Raw genomic sequence first — 26,080 nt, 5'->3', positions numbered from 1 at the left:
ACTCGATTTCCCGCTATCAGTGATTTTTCATTGATAACTGGGAACTTTTGCTTATGTTTGGAAACTCTTTTGCGACGATTGGTGATGCCTGCATTTTGGGTCCCAGTTTGCCGTATTATCGAGGAAATATTGTCAGCCGAACCAGTGCCGTCTTAAGGCATGGGCCCACCCGGGCACGACCCGGGGTCCTCAAGCGAAAAGGGGCGTCACAAAAATTAGATCTGGTTTAAATTTTCGAGAATTTGTTTGGTAGGGCCTCAGCAAAATGAAATGGACCGGGGGCCCATGATGCTCTTATGACGGCCCTGAGCCGAACCCGAAGGCAGAGAATATTTGTATCGATCGCGAGATTGAAATGGCCCTATGAAATTAAATAATAAAAACAGTGTTAAAAAAGACAGAATCGTTTTTGTTTTGAGGTGTTTTTTATATTCTTTGGCTATCTGGTCATTTCAATTGAAATGATCATTTTATCACCTTTTATGTTGGAGCTTACTTCAATATTTTCAAATCATAAAATCATTATTTTTCTCAGGAATTTATTGTGAATATTGAATGCCCAAAAATATTATCGGAATATCGAACAGGATTCGTAATCACCAAAAAATCGCCAGTGCGTTGATTAAAGCATCACTGAGAATCGCCGTGGATTTAGTTTGATGCAGTGAAACCTCTGAACAACGGACACTAACGGCACCCTGAGAAAGTGGCCGTTATGAGAATGGCTGTTTTGTAAGAGAAAAATGCTATCTATGTAACATGTAAAATTATAATCCGTTCGGTAATTGATTACGATAGTTATATAATTAATTATATTAGAAAGTGTGATTATATTATATTAACACTGTAATATTATAATAATTGATCCATCGAAATCCATGTTTGGTGTTATGATTAATCGAAAGGGTCGCAACCGGGGGGGGGGGGGATCGGACGGCAACATTCTTACTTCATATAAGTAGCACATTTACAGACCAATTAAGTAACGGGGCACTCTTCTAAATCACTTAGATAACTGCACATTCGTACGTCATTTAAGTGACCCGCGGCACATTTTCAGATCACTCAAGTGAAATGCTGCTCATTCCCAGATCACTTAATCAGCGTGGTGCGCTGGTCCGAAACCACTGATTAAACGATCGGACCACCGAGAAAAAGATTGTAGTAATCCGCAGGACCGGTAGCTGAAAATCCCCACCCCACCCAGTGATACGTTGATCACGGAAGAATATCCTATGGCAGAATTGCCGATCCTCAGTCGTTTTATATTGTCTCAGCCATTTAAATGTCGAATGACAATCGTTCGTTTGCTGTAAAAAATATTTAGAAAACGATATTTGCTGAAATTCAAATATTTATGAGTGAAACTGATTTTGATATGCTGCGTGTACACTTACATATACACAAAATGTGTATGTATATGTTACTGCCAAAGCCCGAAATCGTCCAGTTCGCGAAGTGGCCGGTGATCCCTGGCCAAATTCCGATAACAAAAGACATGATTCGGGGAATCATCGTCAAGTTAGAGTATATTTTCATTGTTTGATAATTATGTCCACGTTAGATATGACAACTCATTAAATATATATATATATACAAAAAAGAATTATTTTAAGAAAAAGGAAAAAAATTGAATTTTATGTGAGAGTGAAATAGAACCTATATGAAGTGGGTCTTCATCAGAGGGAACCCCATGCATGGTTCGAAAAATGTAGGCGTTTCTGAAGGGTGGCTATGCCTAAATGTATTAAAAATGCCAACCCTTGTTCTCCGGCGCCTGTCTTCTCAAAAACATGTTGGACGAAAAAAGACAATGAAAAAATGTTAAAAATACAATATTAGAAAAAAATATTTACAGAGCTTCAGATTATATATATATAAGCTCAAAGAAGCATGAGAAAAAAATATATACAAAGTTACAGGAATAAAATAATTACAGTGAATATTTTACAAGGATTATGAAAAATGTCAAAAATAAATTAAAAGGTTTAAAAAAGTAGTCAATAAATCACTGGACATACCTCAAGAATGGGGAGACTGTTGTTTTGACGATTTTTCTGGAAATCGACTGTTTCTTCAACGAGAACGACTGTAAAACTACTTCGTGGTCGTAAAAAAATGTCATTTTGCAGTAAATACGGACAAATGTCCCAGGCACTTGAAGGCTTAGGGCTAGAAAAACGATTACAGTGGATCCCGCTTATAACGTTTTTCAAACAATTCATGAAAATGCGTTGTAAGCGAGAAAACGCTTTAAACGGGAAATCTTAATGAGAATTTGTTAGAGTTAGGACCACGAAAATAAGTCCTACTAAGCGGGAAAACGTTGTAAGCGGGACCGACTGTATCTACCCCGGACCTCAACCTTAAAGGTTTTCTATCTTGGACTGAATTTTAAGCTATTGCTTTGTTAAGAAGTTAAAGTCAAAAAATGTAATCAAAACATTTTTATCCCCTTTTGCGGCCCCCAAAAATTTAGCGGCCCGGTGCAACCGCACCCTTTGCACCTGCCTAAGTCCGGCTCTGCCTGCGACACGTCTTCAAACCAATGAAGTGGCTCGCACTCTTCAAAAGGTTGAGCAGTCTTTATACAGTATTTTTGAATGGGGGGGGGGGTTGGCCTGGAAAGGGATTATGATCAACAAAGGAGGGGTTCGCTTCCCCCCTCCCTCATTTTTCCAATGATTCGTTTCGCAAGGGAGTTTTCTCTTGCAGATTATTTCAAACAAAAAAACTCAAAATGTCTAAAAAAATTTGAAAAATGAGTGCAGTTTTTCCTTTGTGTGGGGGGAAAGAGGTCCCAGGGCCGTCTTAAGATCAACATGGGCCCCCGGGCCAAGTGATTTTTCCGAGGCCCTACCTGGTAAATTCTTGAAAAAAGTTGAACTACTTCTTATTTTTCTGAGGCCCTTGGGCAGTGCCCGGGTGGGCCCATGCGTTAAGATATCACTGCCCTGGTTGCCCCCAGCCTGGTTAAGGGCCTGTAATTAACTAATTATTTTACAGACACTTCAGTATATTAATAACTAATATGGGGTCATTCAAGTATTACGTAAGCAGATTTTCAGCCATTTTTGAACACCCCCCCCCCCTTCCGTCAGCAGCTAGAATATTTTATATCTTCAAAAAGGGGTGGTTGATGACATATAAGCAACCTTCAAACCCCCCCTCCCCTTATCGTCAGCAAATCCGAACCCCTCCCCCCCCCCCGGTTGCTGGTGTAATACTTTAATGACCCCTATATTGTATAACTAATTATACTTCAGCCTGTGCTGTGCCAATACCTTCTAGAGAGAAGGCCTTCGCCCGAGATATTTTCGATGCTGTGACGTCACCACACTCCGGCTTAAACGAGAAAGAGAATTTCTTCTTCTCGGCATTCTCCCCCGATCTCTAGAAGGTATTGGCTGTGCTCGGTATGAAAGAAACAAAGACACAGTAAAACTCGTAAGTTGTTTTCTAGATGGCAGCACAAATTTGATTATTTCGGGTTATTTTTCGGCTACTTTTGAATATAATTTTTGATTGGAAATTTTCGGGAGATCCGAAATCTCTGCAAGACGTAGCCTCAAATGCACGAAGTCCTGTATAATTGCGGTTGAGTAGGATTTCCTTTTATAGGGGCCCGCCAGCATTTAGTCCTATTGTTTATAATAACCGTTTTGCCGCCGCCTTTGGAGACAAGGAGTTGAGAGTTTGGCCATCAAATTAGTATTGTGTAATATTTTTTTTCGTTTGGAAAGCTCTCGCCATGATCACGGTGGTAAAGAAGAGGAGCTGCACTTTCAACGAGAACCTGCAGAGGGAGTTCAAATTCATAAAGGTAGATGGCGGTGATCGAACTAAAGTGATATGTCAACAGTGTGGTGGACGTTTCTCCGTTGCCCACGGAGGTAGGAGTGACATCAGCCAGCATCTGAGGAGCAAGAAGCACATCAACGCCGACCACATTACCCCGGCGTCGGTCAAGGCGGCGCTGCTTGCGAAACGGGACAGCCATTCTTCCAAGTCTAAAATTGCGAAGAGTAAAGCGCGTAAGTCGATCATCGTGAAACGGAACAGTGAAAAGAGCAAGCTCGTGGCCATCCTACCACACATTGTGAAACAGGAAAGCGCTGAGGAGGAGGAAGATGATGATGATGATGGAGAGGACAGCACAGCAGCTTGCGAAGATCTTGATAACTTAGTGGATAGCATTGCAGCTGGTGCAGTCAATGTACCATTCATTGGGAAACAGGACGGTGATTATGACCAAGACAAGATGGCAACTAGTAAAGCTCTCGTACCATTTGTCGTGAAACAGAACGGTGACGACGACAAGTACAAGATCGCCGCCAGCGAAGCTGTCATCGCTTATCACACTGTCCGCCACGGCCAGAGCTTCCGTGAGAACGATTGCTTGTCTACGTTGATCAAGAAGATATACGAACCTAAGTTTTCTTCCGCTCGTACCAGATCCGAGGAGATAATCGTGAATGTCCTGTCCCCCTATATACTGGACGAGTTGAAGCGGGACCTGCAGGAGACTAAAAGCATCGCTATCAGCATCGATGGCTCGAACAAGAAGAACAGCAAGTTGTTTCCCGTCATAGTGCGTTATTTCCTACCGGACCGTGGCGTCCAGATCAAGGTCATGGAGTTTACCGCCTTGCCGGATGAAACGGCTGATGTCCAGACGGCTCTGTTGAAAAAGATAAGCGATAACTTTGAATTGCAGAATAAAATTGTCGCTTTGTGCGCCGATAACACAAACACTAACTTTGGTTGTGAGAGGACCAATAAGAATAACGTTTGCGTGAAATTGGAAACCAAGCTGAAGAGGGAGATTATCAGTATTGGTTGCGGAGCGCAGCTTGTGAATAACTGTATCCAATGTGCTGTTGATTGTTTACCAGTTGATGTCGAGTCTTTTGTCTTCAAGGTGTATAATTACTTCAATGCATACACTGTCAGGTTTGAGGAATTGAGAAACTTTTGTGAGTTTGCTGAAACTAACTATGTCAAGCTGTTGGAGCATGGAGACACAAGAATCTTGGCGCTGGGACAAGCGATCGACAGAATATTGAAGGTTTTTGAAGGTCTTCGCTCGTATTTTCTCTACCAGGAGAAGTGTCCTGTTACTCTGCGACAGTTGTTCGAGAACCCGTGCCTGAAGTTGTGGGTGACTTTCGTGAAGGATCAAATTTCTATGTTCCAATCTTATATCTGTTCAATGGAGAGAGACAGCATCTCTGCCACAGAAGTTGCCTGGAACATTCAGGATCTCGTGAACAGTCTACAGCTAAGGAAAAGCGAAATATTCGTAACTTCGGATGTGAAAAAACTGTTGAAATCATTGGTATATGCAGGAAATATAGACGAGGCAGTTTTCTTTGAAACGGTCGAGGAGTTCTACCATACCACGTTGGAATACATCAATGAGTGGAGGACAGGATTCGGAAACGCAGAAAAGTACAAGTGGGTGATGCTGAAGAAAGAACCCGAATGGGCCGACGTACAGGACAGTCTAGATGACGAATTCATCACCCGCACCGAAACTGATGAAGCTTGCGTGTTTGATCAGTGGACCCTCATAAGACAGATAATTGTAAGGCAACTGGATGGCTGGAATGAAGAGAACATCCCCGTTTCCGAGAGATGGGTGCAAGTCTTCTGTGAAATGATCGAGAATGGTCAAGACTTCAGAGACTTCAACAACATCGTGGAATTCGTTCTCAGCCTTCCGGGAAGCACGACACCCGTCGAGAAGTTGTTTTCAGTCGTGAATACCTTATGGTCGACGAAGACTAGGTTGAGTATCAACACAATGAGGGCTATGCTGATCGTGAAACAGAACTGTGTCATGGAGTGCGAGAGATTGTACGATAAGGTGCTGAAGGACAAGAATTTGCTTCATCGAATATTGTCATCGGAGAGGTGTTGTTCATGGTACGGCAAAGCGAAGAAATCTTTCCCAAAGTCAACGAAATAAGTTTGGGATGATTCAAACATTTGACTCTAAAAAGCAATTACATATTCATACAGTACATGCACATTACATTGTTAATCAGACGAAAATGTTTTCGAGAATTATTTCAATTTGGAAATTTTGCAACTAGGGTTGTGGAGTTTATGTTTCCCGATGTTATGAGACTATGATTATTGTTCCAATATGGAAACATTGCATATACAATAAAATAATCATACATATGCTATATATCAGGGTATTTTTTTCCCTCTGATAATCCCCGTTAAGTTTTATATTTCATGGCCCCTCCGACCATTACAATGGAATGGCCTTTTCAGTCCTCAAGCATGATATTCTGTATTTCTGCTGCTCGCTGACCAGAGAATAGAGTAGCCTACACAAATAACCGCATGACCCATATTTTACGGAAGGTTCTTGTAATTTTGGTTCTTCGGATTGTGAAATTTGTTAGTCAAATCTCTTGGTAACAAAAATGTACAGCGACCAGCAAAAATTTTTCAGTTATCGATAGTTCAACATATAGAAAATTCTGACTTCAGACTGGGAATAAGAAAGATTTGTCAACATAGCTATGCTATTTACGAATATTGCATTAATAAAACATTTCAAACCACTGTAGATGAAAAAATTCACGAAGGTAAATTATTCTGATACAATCTTATTTAATTAGGCGTTGGCTGAGGATGTGTAAAAATAAAATGGGCATACATGGAAACGGACACATATCGGATTCTCGTATAAATGAAGCATTATAAATAAAGTGTGTACAAGATTGTTTTCTGTCAAAAGATACTGTGATTGCCTCTGACAGCCTTTCTCTTTGTCCTTCTTTCGTGAGAAATTCAATCGATATTTGCAAGCAGACAAATGAATTAACGAAGAGTTGATCCACTTATCAGGATATTACTGTATTGTATCTGATATGTTCGAAACCATTTCAGCAAACCTGTTTTTAACTTCTGGAATACAGTTAGGCTTTTGCATTTCGGATTCTTGTTTGCAGAGAGTCTTGCACGAATATTGTCCTTATTTTTTAACATTGTTGATAGGGTGTTCGGGAGGGATGCAGTACTTTTCAGCTATAAACTTCTTTTTTCCATTCGGATTTCTTTCCATTTCATCGATAATTTTCTCTTTCAAATCTACAGCTTTCAGGGAAACATATTTTCTGGATATTGTGCCAAGATGAACTCTGAAATAAAAGTAATCTTGTCTCTGCCAGGAGGCTGCAAATTCGGAACGTCTTGCATACTGGGCGAGCATGCTATCATCTACACCACTGGAGACACGACCCTTCCTTATTTCACACACTGGCGTGAGGGTGCTGAAGTAGAGCCATTAGTAGCCTCTCTTAACTTCAGGGAATGGCCTAAAGTTAAAAATAAAACAGCCTGGATTCAAAGCCTAGCAAAGAAAAGATTACTTTCCTTTCAGAGTTCACCTTCGTATAATATCCAGAAAATATGTGTTTTCTTAGGCTGAGAAAAAGCCATACATCTCTTTCTTTCAATTTTTGTTAAACCATAGTTTTTAAATCCGAAGTTAATGGTCAGCTCAGCCACCAGATGGCAGCAGCCTTCTTTTGCTGCTGTGGTGGTCGAGTGGTTATAGTGACGGACTCGCATTGCGGGGACCCAGGTACGAGCCCCACTGTCGCCACAGTGGTGGTCGGCTGAAGTTGTTTTTCTGTGGTTCCCAACTTCGAGTCGCAAATGCGAGCCGATCTCCCCGTTAAAAAGTCTCGCCACAGAGAGCAACAGTCCTACAAACAGTACAAATATTCAGTCACTACACATCACTCACTTCACTTCTGAGATATAGATGGCAGCACTGAAAAATCATACACTACACCAGATACAACCTCAGACTATTAGGTATACGCACTTACACTTCTGGCACAACTCAATAGGTAGTAAATTGCCTATGGCAATAGACCTGAGTTGTGCTCGGTTTCAAAAAGAAAAAAAAAAAAGCAGCCTTCTTTAACGTCCCAGACAAATCTTTACAAGGAGCACATGCCTAAACAGAGTACAAATGTTCCCAAAAATACTTCAACAAAGGAGGGAAAAAGACCAGAACTTGGGGGGTCTGGTCCCCCCCCCCCCATAATGTGAGAAAAAAGGGGAAAAGATGGCAAAATCGATCGTTCTATTACTTTGATCCCGCCCGAACGAGATTTCTGGCAACGCCCCTGTCACTCTCTAACTACTCCATCATTTACTGACTCAGTCATTCCTCGCTCACTGACTCGAGTTGTAGGTGAATTTTCTTAGCAGTGAATTTTTGTCTGCAAAATTTCCGCCAGTGAATTTTCTGTAAACCAAATAGGATAGAGTCACCTCACATTACTGAAAACTTGGATTATCCTGAAAGGAAATAGGAACCAAAAAGTAACGATTCTCCAAGTGAGGGAAGGGACAAAGGTTTCTACTACTAATTGTACCCTTAATTCATTACACAACTGCCAAGACTCGTTAGACTCTAGTTAAGGGAGGCTGAGAAAGGGCTCCAAGCCCTGGGGGGGGGGGGCTTATTTTTGCACTATAAATTTACTATAGAGAGGTATGGGAATCCACTGGAGACCCCCCCCCCCCCCTCCACTTCTAAGTGAAATTGCTCTCATTCATGAGAAAAATCAAACAAAACTTGTGATTGGTGAGAAAGAGAGGTTTTGAAAAATTCCGTCACCTCCGATTTTCCAGAACCTCAAGGTTTCACGACTTGAATTATCTAGACTTTACTGTCCTTCTAATGTTTGTCTGTCTGGTTTTGTGACTTCAGAAGTGAAAAATATATATATAATCTTTGACTCTCTATGAAGACTCGAGGCAATGATTCAGGTTGGTTTGCTCTTACGAGAAAGTATTGCTAACACAGACAGAAATACAAGGAGTATATACTGGCATTTGCAAGGGTGGGGGCATATAAAAATGTTTGTGAGTGTGAAGGACTGGCATCGTCATTGTGCTCCTCCGCCCGTATTTTCAAGTCTTTCTCCCCTTATGCTTGCTAGAGACATCCGACTTGCTATACAAACCTCAGTGTAATGACAATATCACTTCTCCCCACTCACATAGGCTGGAGGGAAGGGACATGATAATGATGTCAATTCATATATTCGATGGGGAACAAAGTTCATTCAAGAAATTTATTGTTTAGAAAAAAAAAGCACGAAATATATTTGTCTTTTCTTGCAATAATCTCCCGGAAGTGTTCATTTTGCTCTTGTTTGAGGGATTCACTTGCGACAGGAATCAGTGGAAGTTCGCGGAAGCAAGGTTGAAGGTGGTCAAGGAGTTCCCAATTCAATTCTTGAATCTTTATCTTCGTGACTTTAGCAGTGGCTTTGCGGTCTAGTGTTATCTTAGAGGTAAAGAACATCCTTGTGTGCTATTCATGAGCGAGGCCCTCTTCTGCTTCAAGATTTCATGAACATCATCCAAACATCCACAATACACTTCGGCATTGATTGCTCGTCCACTGGGAAGAAAGTCATAGAAGATTATTTCACTGTGATCCCACCAGACAGACAATAGGACCTTTTTATGTGCCAGTATGAGTCTCTGGACCTTTTCTGCCCTCGCCCCGGCAATTTTCAGCTGTATTGTTGAGGGGAATGTCTATAGTAAAACTAGTATCAAGCTATTCTGGCACTTACACTGGACTCTCCTAAGACAGAATTTGTTACAATTGTGGCCCTGGAGGCACTAAGCTTGGATGTCCAGTGGAACCAAATGATTTTTTAACACATTTTATATGTCCCGTATTACACCTAAAAGTTGCAAATAACTACATTTTGCATACTACCAGATCACACTGTAACACTTGTAAAACGACTGTGATAATGTAAAGTAGACTGTGAACACAACTATTGCTGCTCGTATGGCGCCACATGTCATTTCTGGCAAGAACTTTGTTTCCCCCACCTAATATATATATGCATTAAATCAGTAGGTCCTTTCATTGACACTGGAGAAACGGTGCATTCTTCCCTCCACCCATGACTTGTGCCCACTTATACGTTCCTGAAAATTATGCTGGAAGGAAACAAAGTTCAAAGCATAACCTGTTGCTAACCTCATTAAATTTTAAAAATTTAATTATGTAAGCTGCTTGAAACCCCACATTCGAAGAGGAACATCTGTTCATTTATTAATATTATGGTAGCACCAGGGCCAGATCTAGGAGTGCAGCTGCCTCAGGCAGCAAAATTTAGGGGGGGGGGCAGCAGTGTTTCAGGTGGTAACAAAGAACACCATTGTTAAATTATCAAACTTTATAGTTGTGAGGGCGGCAAAATCATGTTTGCCCTAGCAACAAAAATCTTAGTCATGGCCCTGGGTAGCACAATTACAAAAAATGAATTTTTGAGACTTGTTTTCCTCATTGGGCTGTTTACCAAAAGAAAAAAAAACCATATGATATATGGTGGTATTTTTATTTATTAGGTGCTGGAAAAGGTTCCAGTTCTATAGTATTTCTTTTGAGTGCAGATTGAGAGCAATGAGTCAAGTAGGGCTACTTATTGTGTGGGTTTCATAAACCGTTCTATATTTACAAGACTATTTTTTCCCCCACATTAATTTGCTATCAGGAGGGGCGATCACTGGAACTGTGCCTGGCTCAGTTTTTCTATGCTGCCGTCTTAAGAGCATCATGGGCCCCCGGGCCAAATGATTTTTCTGAGGCCCTACCAGGCAAATTTTCGAAAATCTCAACCAGATCCCATTTTTGTGAGGCCCCTGGGCCATGCCCGGGTGGGCCCATGCCTTAAGACGGCACTGGGATGAGCACATATACAGCCCCAGAGAATTACGGTAAAACTAAGGAAATTATCCACAGTCCTTGGCCTCCTACAACGCTACTAAGGACAATCATTCATACTTCTAGAACACTTATGCAACTTCTGAGAATGAGCGCACAAGCACTCTTCTACTCCTGCACTAAAGCTGGAGACAAGCATCCACAGCTTCCCCCCCCCCCAAAAAAAATAAACCTATGCCACTACTGAGAATGAGTACTGAGTTTGTTCTTTATTTTTAAATATTAGATGACAGCAGCTATTCCATAATCGGTTTTATTTTTCTGATAATGTTTCTAGTTTGTCAATAGATGACGCTTCTAGTCCTAATTAGGACTAAATGTTCCGACGTTGAAGTCACATTCAAAAATTGAGATAAAAGAAATTTGTGCAGGGTCCATAATTTAGTGACTTCAAATTTGATGAGCATATATTCAAGGGGGGGGGGGGACTAATCAAAAGTCTTGACCCCTATAGGAAGTTAATGCTTCAATCGAGCGAGAAAAATTTTCAGCGAGGCGTATGGTCAATCCATGATTCATACAGGGAATAAATTCAGCTGACATTGAGTTTGTGTTTGTGGGTTTCTATTACTGTCTGCCCGTCACTGAAATGCACTCACTTCTGTGATTGGTGGAATTTTCGCGGGCTAAAGCATTGTTTATTTCTTGTAATGGCGTATGCGCGTAAGGCGAGACAAATTGAAGTGTAATTATTGAAATAGTGCTCCTCTTCTAATTGGTTTTTGAAGCTCAAAATATATAATTTTTAATTTTCTAATTCAATTATAATTTACGTTTTGTTTTGTGGGGAAATCTTTGGAAATGTGGAACTCCGGTGAGTCCATTTGTGTCCCTACATTTGACGTTAAAGCCGGGTTTTCCTAGGAGCAGGTTTTCTGTGCCGCGTGCAACGTGAATCACTCAGCGCGACACGCCGTCCACTGACCAACAAGGAAATCAGTATGACTTTTCCTACAGAGCTCAGTACCTACAGAGCGCAATACGGCTCACGACAGCGTTTCACGTTGGGCGTGATTGTCCGACTGCTTCTGGAGGTGTCTGGTGCGCAGCTCGTTTTGCCAATGTTGTCTTCACTCTTGTGTTTCCCTTCCCTTCTAACCGGAGCATGCAGACGACAGAGCAGCTGATGCGCCACGCTAGGAAAACACAAACGCGTAGCGTGATTATGCAACACGTTCCAGCCGGCACGAAATGGTCTAATTCGGTTCACGCGGCGCAAAAAACCTATTCCGTGCCGCGTGCAACGTGAATCACTCAGCGCGACACGCCGTCCACTCACCAACAAGAAAATCAGTATGACTGTTTTCCTAGAGCGCAATACGGCTCACGACAGCGTTTCACGTTGGGCGTGATTGTCCGACTGCTTCTGGAGGTGTCTGGTGCGCAGCTCGTTTTGCCAATGTTGTCTTCACTCTTGTGTTTCCCTTCCCTTCTAACCGGAGCATGCAGACGACAGAGCAGCTGATGCGCCACGCTAGGAAAACACAAACGCGTAGCGTGATTATGCAACACGTTCCAGCCGGCACGAAATGGTCTAATTCGGTTCACGCGGCGCAAAAAACCTATTCCGTGCCGCGTGCAACGTGAATCACTCAGCGCGACACGCCGTCCACTCACCAACAAGAAAATCAGTATGACTGTTTTCCTAGAGCGCAATACGGCTCACGACAGCGTTTTACGTCGGGCGTGATTGTCCGACTGCTTCTGGAGGAGTCGGGTGCTCATCGCATTTTGTTATCTTCAATCTTGTGTTTTCCTTCCCTTCAAACCGGAGCATGCAGACGACAGAGTAGCTGATGCCAACGCTAGGAAAACAAACGCATAGCGTAATTATGTAACGTTTCTGTCGGCGCAAAATGGTCTTATTTGGTTCATGCGGCGGAAAAAAACTTATCCCTAGGAAAACCCGGCTTAAGAGTTTGAAAGTCGAAGTAATGAAAACCAATTTGATGTGTTAATGTACAGTTTATATAATTCATATTTCATGTGTTGTAATCACAGCGTGAACTTAATGGGGGGGGGGGGGAGAGAAGTGTCCTCAAACCTAGTATTTGTTAATTAAAGGTTGAACATAAGGTTAAATATGGGGAGGGGGTGAGGAGGACTCGAGCACATGAGCCAGATGCAAGTTTACACCTATGGTCGTAATAAACAATCAGCTTCCCTTTCCGATCATGGCTTCCACCCAAAAGGTGGGGTTGACAGTTTCAGTCTGGATGGGGAGATGGAATTGATTATAAATATAAGAAAAATAGATAGAACTAGACAGAACTTTCTAGATAACACTAGAACCTATCATGAGGGACCCGCAAAGGGAACGGCTATAGTTTTTATTCCTTATGGCAATGTGTTAGAGTTGAAAATTCATGAATAACTTTGTGCAAGTTTTTCCAAGTCATAGAATAGTCACTGGACCTTTTCATAACTGTATGCTCAAAGAGCCTACTTGGTAACATCCACAGTTCTCTCCGATGTTTTCGCAGTTGGAAAATTTTGTTCATTCCCCTGAATCATTTTCATTTTGTTCTACAGCTGTGTATGTGCTTTCTTGTCCCACTATATTGATAGGTTTTCCTTTGGTTGGCTTTGCTCCACTACGTTTTTTTCTGAGTATGGACTACTGAACCACATATGCACCTCTTCCCATGGCCCCCACAAGGGGTGGGCTGACAAGGCTCCAGCCCTGGGGCCCGGGATGATTGTCATCATTTTTTTGTTTCTTCACGCTATAAATTCATCATAAAGGGGCCCGTGAAAGTCTGGTCGGGGGGCCCGTAAAAGATCCCAGCCTAGGGGCCCTGCTTCAGGTTGTGGGGGCCATGCCTCTTCCATATTCCTCTGCAGAATTTCTAACATTTGGTGCATGTTGGAATGTGTATGTGTAGTGAACCTGACGTGAAGTTTGTTTCTGTGTAGTGCTTCCATCTGTTCCATCAATTTTTCTAACTATGAGTGAAGTGTAATGATTGAATAATCGTATTGTAGTAAACCTGTTGCTCTCTGTGGCGAGAGTTTTTAATGGGGAGATCGGCTCTCACATTCATGCCTCAAAGTTGGGAACCACAGGAAATCAACTTCAGCCGACCACTGCTATGGCGATGGTGGGGTTCGAATCCAGATCCTTGCGATGCGAGTCTGTCACTATGACCACTCCCCCACCACAGCTGCTGTCAATATGGACTACTTAAATTTTTACTGCAGTAACTTTACCACTACTATACACTTTACTACTTCATCCATGGCCATATGCATAGCTCCAGTCTTCTCAAACTTTTCTGTCCATTCACCCTCTTCTTCATTTACTGTTCCCATCGTCCTATTTGCGGAATCGACCTGTATAGGATCCCATGTTGTATCTTGTGTCAAGATTATATCAATTCCCAAAAAGAGGCGATAACACCCACTTTGGAAAACACTGTTCTTCATTTATTGGCTCATGACAGCTTCTTCGACAAAATGCTAAACTGGGTTCTGACCAATTTGTTTTACTACAAATCTCTTGCCGATAAGTTCTGAAAATCATTAAAGCTCACTTTGCTGCAAAGTTGTAACCCCCAATGTTTATAAGGAAAGGCAGCAGCAAAATATTGAGTGATTATTACAAAAGAAAAAGTAACGATAAGTAGTCCTCCAAATAACAAATATATCCTACTAGCTCTCATCTCTGAAATGAACGGTGGCAGTTTTTGAAAGGGGGAAAAATTGATTCTTATAAACTGAAATCTGATACTTATAACCGATGTGCTCCCTATGTTAAAACAGCGTTTGGTTTTGGTTTTGCTAATTTGACTCTCATAAACGGTTGATGCTTATAACCAGGGATTTTTATAGGCAGTGGTTACTGTACTATATAGGCGTTCCCAAATGTTGAATACTGTGACTGTGCGTGCGTGTGTTTTTCCGCAGGAACATGCACCTCAAAGATGAATTTAACTGTAGAATAATTTCTTCATATTGAGATTTGTAATTTTTTCGTAGATTACGGAAATTTTGGGTCAGTCAAGCAAGAGCCTCAGTCTGGAGGGTTTTTGAACACAACTGCTGCTACTCCTGGGTCAACGGAAAAAAAGAAGGTAAAACGCATTATCATATTTTCTGTTGATTGTCCTCTAATAATGTATATTCGTGTTAAAAATTGTAATTCGAAGGAGTATTTTTAAATACTGAAAAAAAATGTCTTCAGTAGAACCTTGATTATAAAGTGAAGTCCCTCCGTGGATATCAGTATATCATTAGCTACCAAGTCTCCGGGATTTCTACCCCCCCCCCCCTCCCCCGGACTCTTGAAAAATTCTTGTGTCTCCCAAATTTTGACCATAATTGTAAAAAATCCCTGCTTTTGGAGGAAAAAATTATTCCAAAAGAATTTACCCACAAAAAAGACTGTCACTTTCGTTTTTAATCCCCGAAATGACATCACAAGTAAATGTTGCGATCACATCAAATAAAAAAAATATGTATTGTTCCCACCACAACTGTCGCCGTCAACTGTATGTACAGTATTTTGTGTTCTTCCCCCTCTCATTTATTATATATAACCATGACTTTATTTGTTATGATTGTGCTGAATTTTGTGTAAATATCTACTCTATAATGTTATTGCCAGTATGAGCCAAGTTGGCTTCTTGGCAATCCCCCCTCCCATTTCTATTGTATAATATTATTTCTTAAAGAATAAAATATATTGATTGAAATATATATGTGTGTGTGTGTAATTTTTTTTTGGGGGGGGGGGAAGACACCAAACAGCCAGCATCAATTCGGTCTTTTGACATCGAAATTAGCAAGATGACTTGTATCTGCTTGGACCACACGTAAGGCCGCAACTAGATGCTTTTTCAGCCGGAGCAAACATGCACTTTAGTGCACCCCCCCCCCCCTCCCTTGTAATGTAGAATGAGCCATTAAAGGATGAATTTCTCACCTCTGTGATTCTGATTTGTCAATCCCTGCGATTTATCCATGTTCAGCCTTAGCAGCCCACCTTCATTCTTGATTATTTGCTGTTGTAATGGAGGAAGTTTCTTACATGTAAATATTGTTCCCCTCAGCATGAATATGCAAATTTTCACTTTTTTTTTTATCAGCTGGTTGGATCCCTTATTTTGCCATTTAAGTTTAGCCTGATACGCAATTGCTTAACCCCTATTGAAACACATGTTATGAAGCATTTTAGGAAAATGCCACTCGCAGAGTGATATGGATAGAGTGCATAGGTCATAACATAATTCTTTGTCATGAATTAACTAAATCTTGAAATTCCATTTTTTATAGCCTGAAAGACTCACCAACGTCGTCCCATGTACTATTGCCCAGATATTGCGAATGCCAGAGTCAGATGAATGCCTGAGAATTGGTAGCCTTAGCGCTAAAATTGTAAGTTTTTCATTTGTGTAGATTTTTGATGGATTTTTTCATACAAAGATAGCTTTTTCTACTCCGCTATAGCATACCTAGGTTTTAATGAGTCTCCAGATCTATTGAACAGAATTTTTCTTATTGTGCAGTAGGTCTGCATAGAATTTTATCTGATTGCATCATTTCCTCCCCCTCCTTCTATTTCTTGCAGGTATCGTTTGTTGGTATTGTTCAGTCAGTTGTCGGTCAGTCAACTAAAGTTACTTATTTAATAAATGACCTCAGTGGACCAAGCATCGAAGTACAGATCTGGGTTGGAGAAAATGAGGTAATTCTTCTGTGAATTTTGTTATGCTAATTTTCATCATAATAACTATTCAATGAATTCATATCAGAATTTCTTGTAGTGTTTGAAACTTGTGTTGTTCTTCTTTCTCTACAATATTATACAAGTTTTTGAACTTTTTCTAAAATTATATAACAATCCGTTCAGAATTTGAATAAATTTTGACATTCAAATTTCTTAAACATCTTGAAACCACTATTCACATGTTTTTCTTCAATCACAAGTGTTGCATTCACTCATATAAAATTTCAAATAACTATTACATTACACTAATCACATTGCTTAACAAGTCGGGAAAAATAATTTAGGCGTGAACCAAATATTTTATAAACCTAGCGTATTTCTTTTGCCCGAGCTAGCAATCACACATAGAAAATTTTAGGCTGCAATACCAATTTTTTTTAGTTAGATGACCTGGTGCTTGGGATATGCCCCATTAATTGTATCCACACATTTTTTTCTTCATAATTACTTTGATTTATATAAATTTAGATTTTTAGTTAACTGCGGCCAAAAACTTCTTTAACTTGAATTTTCATTATCTGTAATAATACCTGTTTCTGTAAGTTTTTAAAAATGTCTACTTTCTATGGTCCTCGTAAGCATTTTTTCTTTGAAATTTCTAATGAATTGGTTCCTGCCAGAATGTGTTGTGTGTGTGGCCCTAACGTATTTATGTTGTCCGATTTGTGCTTGTTTCGTGTTCTTGGTGATGCTGCCATCTGTCTTCCATATTTTGAAGTGCAGTTGGTAAATGCTTGAATTTTCATGTTATGTAAGTCAGGACTGGTCAAATCGCAAAAAAAATCTAGGTGCCAAGAAAAATGTTTTTCTCAAAGATAAAGGTCCAAAACAATGTTTCTTTTGACTTTTTCAGGGCATAGTGACCCTCTTTTGTGTTGGCAGATATGCTGCTATAAATTTCAGACATTTTGTGTTACTTCCATCCTGCAATTTAGTAACTACACAAAAAAAATATTAGGTGTCAATACCAGTTTTTTAGTCATTATGGCGACCTGGCACTTGACCAGTCCTGGTGTAAGTATGATGTTGAAGGTCTGCCTGCTCTGTGCAAAGAGAACCTTTCAAATGGGAGGATGGCTCGCATTTGCTCTACAAAGTTGAAAACTCTTGGGAAAACTAACTTCAACTGACCTGTGCCTCCAAACCAAACCTGGATCCTCGCAATGAGAGTCCCAGCACCATTTCCACATGACTGCATAGCAGCTGAACGATATCAGATTTTAAAGGTATCAAAGTTTGGCTGTACCCAATGTGATACATTATGTTTACGCTTCCAACTTTTTATGAGATAACTATGTAGGTTGCTAAATAAAGTCTGAAGCAAATTTTTATTTATAAAATTCTGTAAATTTTTATAATTTTTCAAATATATATTTGTTATATGATCTCTAATCATTGTCGCAATCATTTGTTTCATTTCTCAGGAAGTTGAGAGCAAGTTCCGCAACATTCATGAAAACACATATGTTAGAGTCACTGGGGCAGTTCGTTCCATGAAAGGCAAAAGGCATGTTATCGCTTTCAAAATCGCTCCTTTGAAAGACATCAATGAGGTGACAATGCACATCTTGGAAACTATCCATACCTCGATGGCTATCACCAAATCAGACAAAGTATTATTTTTATTTCAGATTTTTTTTTTCTACTTCAACTTTCCGCTTCATTTCATACAGTACAAATATATGTTAATTTTTTATTTGTTTGTACAGACTCTGATTACAATTTTGTAGTACATACTGTGCATTTCACAGTTTCCTATAAACAAGCAACAGTTTGCGATAAACAAGATTTGGAAGTTTGACTTCCAAAGCTTGTTTATCGCAAAAATGTCGGGATAACTGATGGTAATTTTATGTCTATTAGGCTTACCATCATTAGAAACATTTTTGCAGCTTGGAGCAATGTGGGGGACACATTGAGTACATGTTCTTTGCCCCCGCCCCCGGAAAAAGTTGAAATGACGGCCCTGCTTCTCAGCCTCCCATCAGGGTTGTCTTTATAGGCGATACACAAGGCTTTGCATCCTGGCAGCAGGTAAGCTCAGGTCTCCCACTTGTCCTACTTTTTCCAAAATGTCCTACTTTCTAGGTTTTGTCCTACACAAAACTTGTACCTGGGTAACACAATTCACTGTAACTGTTTTTAAATAAAGAGGAAATCATTGATATATTGCCAAATAATACAAATGTAGTTGCAATTAATGATTTGGACAAACCAGAAATTATATCCTAAATGTGCAGGTTATTGGGTGGGGTTTATGTGTACCATTTGGTTTATTAATTTTTCTTTTCCATAGTGTGAGGTTTCAAAAACTCATTTTGTGTTAGTGTTTTGAGTAGTTATTAAAAACTTCTATCCGAATAGAAAAAATAATTTTGTAATTACTACTTCATGGTCTTGGACTATTCATTGTACAGTAACTAGCATTTATCTTTCAAAATTATGTTGCACATTTTATGTATAGGTCAAACAACAGTTTCCATAACTAAGCAGTTGGATATATAAGCCTATTCTAAGTTTTGTGATCCTGATGCTACCCAATAGCATTCAATTGTCTTCTGTATTTTTAGGACATGCAGAGACAAAAAATATCTACAAAGCTCTACAAAGAGCTGGAAATAAAAATGCTTCATTTGTCAAAAACGATATCACTGTCACTAAGCAAAAGTAAAATATAAACAAATCCCTTCAAAAAAAAGAATGGACAGCTCAGTAAAACCATCCGGTTGATCTTGACTTATTTACATTAGACAAAATTTATAGTAGCACAAAAAACTCAAATTTAATTTTTTGAAAAAAATTTAATTGAAAGTTCATTAAATACAGCACCTCATTGGCACTGGAACCTAGAAGGCTTGGGCCACATGAGGTCCCCTTCCCTCTTTGGAAGCAACTTTTCAAGGTTGCAGAGTCCTTTAATAATTCATATAATCAATGATGAATATTCAATGCAATCCCAACCTGCATACGTCCTTGTGGGCCGTGTATACAGACCTCTAGCAATCCTAGACCCCATTCCCATTTTCTTCAGTATCACAGCACTACGATGAAACATTCTTTCCGATACAAGTTCTGCGAGTTCGACCATGCACTTTGCAAATGAAGCTGGATCCAGACCCACTGTGTTGAACCTCTCAAAAAAAAAAAATTTCTGTCCACAGCGTGGGGTGGTATTCACAGAAAACAGGTTTTTGAGCATTTCAGTATCGAGTAGAGCTGTAGATTTTGACGTGGCTTTACGAATTGCCTTCTGTGTACAGACAAAACAAATCAGCTCCAAGTTTGTCTTCTCTCAAACTCTCTCACATTTGTATATGCAAATTCATCGTTACAGTAAGAGTATCAGAACAATTGTTTAGATGCCAAAATTTTTTTAAAGAAAAAAATGAAAAATAATGCTTCTCTTTTTTGACTTTTTTTCAGGGTATAGTAACCCTCTTATATTGGCAAGTGTGCTGCTGTAAATTCAAAGCATTTCGTGCAGGTCTCTGCTTGCAATTTAGTAACTACGAAAAGAAAATTTTATGCGCCAATACCAATTTTTTTTTGTCACCTGGAATTTTTCCAGCCCTGATTTAAAATATTCTTTTTTCCCCCATACCAGTTTGAAGTGTATTGTCTGAACACAGTTATTATGTTTAATTTTATTCAATCCTAATTCTTTTTCTATTTTTTGTGCTTTTTTAGGAGGGTGTGAAGGGAGGTTATTCTGGTTCAACTATGCCCATGGATATTGGTTCATCCAATGCTATGCCCTTTGGTGAAAGTAATTTCAGTGGTACACATGGCTTGTCCAAACCTCAACAAATTGTGAGTTGGATATACTGTTAACTTCTATGAAAGTGCATTTCATTTATTCAAATGTTTTGGTTCCCCCCCCATATTTTTCCCATAAGTGTATAGCTATTGCATTGGTATGTCGCCTGAAAATATTAGACAGTTTTGCCCTGCTTAGATCTTTTCATTATATACAAATACAACGCCACAACAGGCAAAATGCCCAACGAGGTGAATGAGAAAAAGATGCCCATAACAAATATGGATGTCATATATTTCAAAATGTTTATTTTGATTCAATATGACATCCATATTTGTTTCATTCTACATTCAATATGTTTAGCCTCATCAAATTTCTATGATACTATGCTTCATGCATGAGCGGCCACCTAAATGCTTTTACCTACTACCCCAGCTAAAAAACAATCTCGGAAAATCACAGAGTGTAGAATGTCAACATCTTTGAAATCCAATGTTTTCAGATATTGATTGGCAGGAGTGAGAAAAATATCCCTGTTGCAGTTGTGCTGTTAATAATTAAGAAATTTTTCACAAGTAGAAATCTGGACAGATTAAGGTCACACTTTGGCAGTAACGCTGTGCCGAAATCATAATAGTGTATTCTCTTCACACCCGAGCCAAAACTGGTTATTTAAAAAAGGGATGGAATTAACTGCATTTTAAAATATTCCTTTAATGTATTTCACTCGCCGTTAGCGGACACAGATTATATATAATCACTGTTATATTGTTTCTGCAGTAACATACAATGCGAGCCGATCTCCCTGTTAAAAAGTCTCGCCACAGAGAAAATCATACTGTCTCGCAGCACTAAAAATCATGCATAACACTAGATACGCAACCAGACTGTTAGGTACACACACTTACACTTCCAGTACAACTCACTAGGTAGTAAATTGCCCATGGCGATAGACCTTAGTTGTGCTGGGTTTGAAAGAAAAGTAACATACATTTTAACCTTAAAATGTATAGGAACCAAACTCAAACTACGACTGAAGCACAACGTCACGTTGTATGAAATTGAAAGCATATAAACAAGGTGCATACCTTTCATTTGCTAACAAACTTTTTGGTCCCATTTAATTATGACACAATGAAAGCAAAATAATTAATGATAACAACAATTGTACTGAATTCAACGAAGTTTTTGTAGCGATTATCATTATTACAAATCATTAATTGGTTATGACACAATAAAAGAATGAGTTGTTTAGTAATTAATGATGCAACTAGGATTTAAGCTATGGTCGCATTTTTCACGAAATGCAAAAGAAAATCGTGGAATGCAAAAGAAGAAGTAGCCACTTTTGCAAAAATACATACAGGAGGTACGAAACGAGTAGACATCCAACCATCAATCATTGCATGAGCATTGTAGCATTTTTGCTAAAGCTCCCCACCCCCCCCCCCCCTTTTTGCTTTTTTGCAAAAGGAATTTTTTATCTAGCTTAAACCCTGGATGCCACGCAGGGATGGCAAGATCTTGTGTGAATCAGTATAAATATAACACTGCTCAACACTGATTTTGTGGATATATCAGTGATTTTAGGATAATTTTTGGGTGCCTTTCTGAATCTGGGATAGGTTTTGTCAGGTTCTAGGCTCAGCTCTAGTTTTAGAGATAAAGGGGAAAATCAAATTTCAATGGTAATATCATAAACAGCGTACAAATCACATTGAAACTGTGCCTTATAAATAAATACAGTAAATCATTGTCAAAAATGTTTAATTGATTTTAAAATCACTGGTGTGCTTATTCCGAATCTGGCATTGGTTCTGTCGAATTGGGTCTAGTTTTTGAGATAATGCATATTCTGAACAATGTGATAAAAACTAATGCCAGATTCAGAGCCCTGAAATCATCCAAAGATCACTGAAATACCTTTGTCAATGATCTGTATTTATTTATAACACATCTTCAATGTGCTTTGTATGTTGCTTGTATATTTTTATTGATTTTAATTTTTACTCTATCTTAAAAACTAGAGCCAATATGACATAATCAATGTCAGATTTGGAATCAACTGGCCCCAATATACCTCAAAACCATTAAAATTTCCTTAAGAACAGGTTTATCTTTTTTTGAATGGTGTAATTACTATAGTGTGAGCTGTGGCCACTTTCTACAGTCACAGCTTTACAGGGGTACCATAACCCTTCCCCCCCACGTGGGTGGTTGGGGGACCCTCTAACTAGTAGTGCAATAGTGATAGTATTTCTCATAAAGGCAGATGCAAAGAAATTGATATCAAAATGCATCCTGGCAGCAGGTAAGCTCAGGTCTCCCACTTGTCCCACTTTTTCCAAAATGTCCTACTTTCTAGGTTTTGTCCTACACAAAACTTGTACCTGGGTAACACAATTCATGTAACTGTTTTTAAATAAAGAGGAAATCATTGATATATTGCCAAATAATACAAATGTAGTAGATTGCAATTAATGATTTGGGCAAACCAGAAATTATATCCTAAATGTGCAGGTTATTGGGTGGGGTTTATGTGTACCATTTGGTTTATTAATTTTTCTTTTCCTTGTGTGAGGTTTCAAAAACTCATTTTATGTTAGTGTTTTGAGTAGTGATTAAAACCTTCTCAAGATATCAAGGTCATCTGATTGTATATCAAGGAATTGATATACAATCAGTTTATTATTAATAAATTATATGATTAATAAGTCTCTCTCTCTCAGGAACATGTTGGTGAATTGATTCATTAAAAAATTTTTACAGTTCGGAGTGAATAAATTAATCGCAGTCATTGATTAATTCATTGGTTAATTATTAAATTATAATTATTAAATAATTATAACCAATAGAGTCTTAATTAGGTTGTAGTTAAATATATGAATTTTAAAGGGATGGAATGAACTGCAGTTTAGTTTGGATGATATCCACTATAGTGCAAAATATCTGGTTTAAAGTGCAAAGTATTCAAATTATAGTTCTATGTTCAATGTTTCACAATGACCATGAAGAAGTAAACAAAACGTTTGAGTCATTTTTCTCTTAAGGAGAACCAGAATTAAATGTACAGCACATTTTGAATCTCATTCTCAATGGCTGGCAAATAACAACCTTATGTGAAAGGACACGTGTGCAAAAAAGTCGTAAAGAAAGAACTGCAGTTTAAAAAAAAAAGTTGCACCATTGGGGGATGGCAAGAATTTTGAATGTAACTTGTAAAAATTGAGAGACGTCTCAATGAATATGCAGCTTGTGGCAATCTATTTGAGACATTTTAGAAACTGAATTGGAACAACTCCCTTACATTCTGGTAAAAACTGACTTCAAGAGCGTGTTGACTGCCAAATAGGAGTGACTACTAATCCACACATGCACATCATTCATATTTCTCTGAGGAACTTCTGACGAATTGGTACATGTTGGAATGTGTGTGTCTGAGTTGTGAACCTAACGTGAAGTTTGTTTCTGTATAATGATTGTTATAGTGCTGCAATCTGCTATCTATTCTTTGAACTGTGGGCGAAGTGTAATGATTGAAGATCTTACCGTTGTAGGCCTGTTGCTCTCTAGCAAGACTTTTTTACCAGGGATATTGGCTCACATTTGCACCTGGAAGTTGGGCGAATAGGGGTGTCTGTATGACAGGGGCATATGCTGGATGCACCTTCGTCAACTTTTGGGTCTTGCATATGCCTTTGGTGCATACGGAAGTTTCATTTCAGATTCCCAAAAACTAGTTTCAAATTACATTCTGATAACCTTTTTGCTTTTTACAGTTCGAGTACCCGAAGCAAGGCTTTCAAGCCCATATGAATGCTTCTTTTTGACATGACTTGTTTATGTATGTCATATTACTTTTGAAGCTGAATTATATTACATGTTAGCAAATATATATATTAAGAAAACTTTATTTACTTTTAAACATAGGTCCTTCAAGCTATTTCTGCATCTCATGATGATCAGGGTGCCAGTATATACGATCTGTTCAATAATATCAAGACACTGACTAGGCAAGCGATTAAGTAAGTCCATGACTTTGATATGTTTCTTTTTTTAGCCTAATTAAACAGAACACATTTAATATATTACAGTAAACGAATCTGAAAAAAAAGAGAGTAAAACATTTTTCACTCTTATTTGTATTTTACAGAGAGGCGATTGAGTTCCTGAGCAATGAGGGCCATATATATTCTACTGTTGATGAAGATCATTTCAAATCAACTGAAAACATGTAGCCGTGTACTTCAGCTATAAACTTTACAAAAAAAAGTGGGAGGGGGGTTATAATTTCCATTCCTTTAAGCATTTGTTTGGCTTAATTTTGATTGTCTGTGTGTTCATTCTTTTAAAAAACTTTGTTAACAATTAAATTTTGTATGCAATGAACAAAATTTGTTCATTTAAAATTTTTTTGCTGATAACAATTATTAATTTCTAATTTTGTTTGTTGTTTTTGTCTTTAGTCATGATGGCCATGTTTGATATTTTGTGTATTGGATTTTGAAAGAATTGGAATTTCCTTCCCCCCCCCCCCTTCGTTTCTATTCATTGTAACCTTCACAGATCTTTCACATTGAAAGTTGCAGGTGACTTTTTATTTAATAATTTTGTGTGTGTGGGAAATTTATCTGCAAAATTTCCTCTTTAGTGAAAAATTTCCATTTCTATCACTAGGTATTGGTGAATGCTGTTATGTTCAGAGTTGCAAACTCTCCGGATTTAGCCTGGCAATGCCATATTTCATGACATTGTCTGGGCTTCCAGATTACAAATATTAAATTCCTGGTATTCAATTATTGCCATGTTGTTAAAAATAATAAAAACTTGAAAAAGGAAACATTCCATTTGCTGTTTTTTGCTGCTAGTCTTTATTTTTAGAAAGTGATTTCCATCCCTATTATTTAAAAAGTTCTTGTGTCATTGCACTACCAGGTGCGGTAGCACGTATGAAAAGTGGTCTAAGCTATCTAAATCTATGAACGTAAATGCATGTGGCAGCCTGTTCATGTTGGAAACTTTTTTTATGTATTGTGTGTGTGTTTAATCCTGAAATTGGCTGGTAGATGATTCAATTGACCGTGTGTACTCTATGTATTACTATGTAGTGGAATGGGCCATATTTCATAGTGGAAATTACAAAAAATCGGGATCTATATATACCGGAAAATATGGGACATCACCAGTTTTGGGCAGAATTCTTAATTTATTACTGAAAATTGTCGATGGGTGGGAAATTGGAGGCTTCTACAAATCTTGGTAAATTATAATAATTACACGAAAAAAAGAAGTTCAACAGAGCGGAAATGTGCAGTAAATATCAGTAATTCATGGAATCATCATTGAAAAAATTGAACATTCCTTTAAAATTATTCAGACACCAAATGATAGCGAAAAATATGGCTATGTTTCCTAGAATATGGGTAATATGGTTACCTTTTGCATTACTTATTTTGATTCTTATTATGGCCATAAGAAATATGAAATGTTCATAGATACATTTGCCAGATTTTTAAGTAAATTGTGGGATTTTCATAAGAAAGTTACTGGATCTTTACCTTCTGGAGGTTGACAGGTCTTTGTAATGATACTATTTCATTTTTGTTTTCTAACCATGTACAGTCAAACCTCGAGCTAATGCCAACATTAGTTTTGGAGAGCTGGTGCTATAATGATTTTGGCATTGTATTGCATCATGATTGAACCCATGTAATCCCCATGGATGTCAATGCTTCTGGTTCACCCGGAAGACTTCTGATTTTTTAGCCTTATTAAAATCTTCCTGTCGGAAACCAGATTATTC

The 26,080-nt window shown here is 38.7% G+C and overlaps 1 protein-coding gene across 2 annotated transcripts; it reads left to right on the top strand.

The window, feature by feature from the left end:
• Positions 1-11,413: 11,413 nt before the first annotated feature.
• RPA2 (Replication protein A2) lies at positions 11,414-25,117 on the top strand. Of its 2 annotated transcripts, none has more exons than XM_089254960.1 (8): positions 11,414-11,606; positions 14,771-14,865; positions 16,067-16,168; positions 16,362-16,478; positions 17,945-18,133; positions 20,208-20,330; positions 24,208-24,302; positions 24,431-25,117. In XM_089254960.1, the coding sequence occupies exons 1-8, from the start codon at positions 11,594-11,596 to the stop codon at positions 24,513-24,515; spliced, it is 819 nt and encodes a 272-aa protein (XP_089111086.1). In that variant the 5' UTR covers positions 11,414-11,593; the 3' UTR covers positions 24,516-25,117. The 2 variants fall into 2 exon arrangements, with proteins under 2 accessions (XP_089111086.1, XP_089111085.1); XM_089254959.1 differs by having other exon boundaries at positions 11,423-11,477.
• The last annotated feature ends 963 nt before the right edge of the window (positions 25,118-26,080 follow it).

Source organism: Pholcus phalangioides, unplaced genomic scaffold (assembly GCF_987345545.1).
Source record: "Pholcus phalangioides strain wild (caught in Gottingen) unplaced genomic scaffold, Ppha-v1.0 ptg000042l_1, whole genome shotgun sequence".
Classification (NCBI taxonomy): domain Eukaryota; kingdom Metazoa; phylum Arthropoda; class Arachnida; order Araneae; family Pholcidae; genus Pholcus; species Pholcus phalangioides.
The sequence above is the reverse complement of the archived record's forward strand: the minus strand, read 5'-3'. Positions and strand labels throughout refer to the sequence as shown.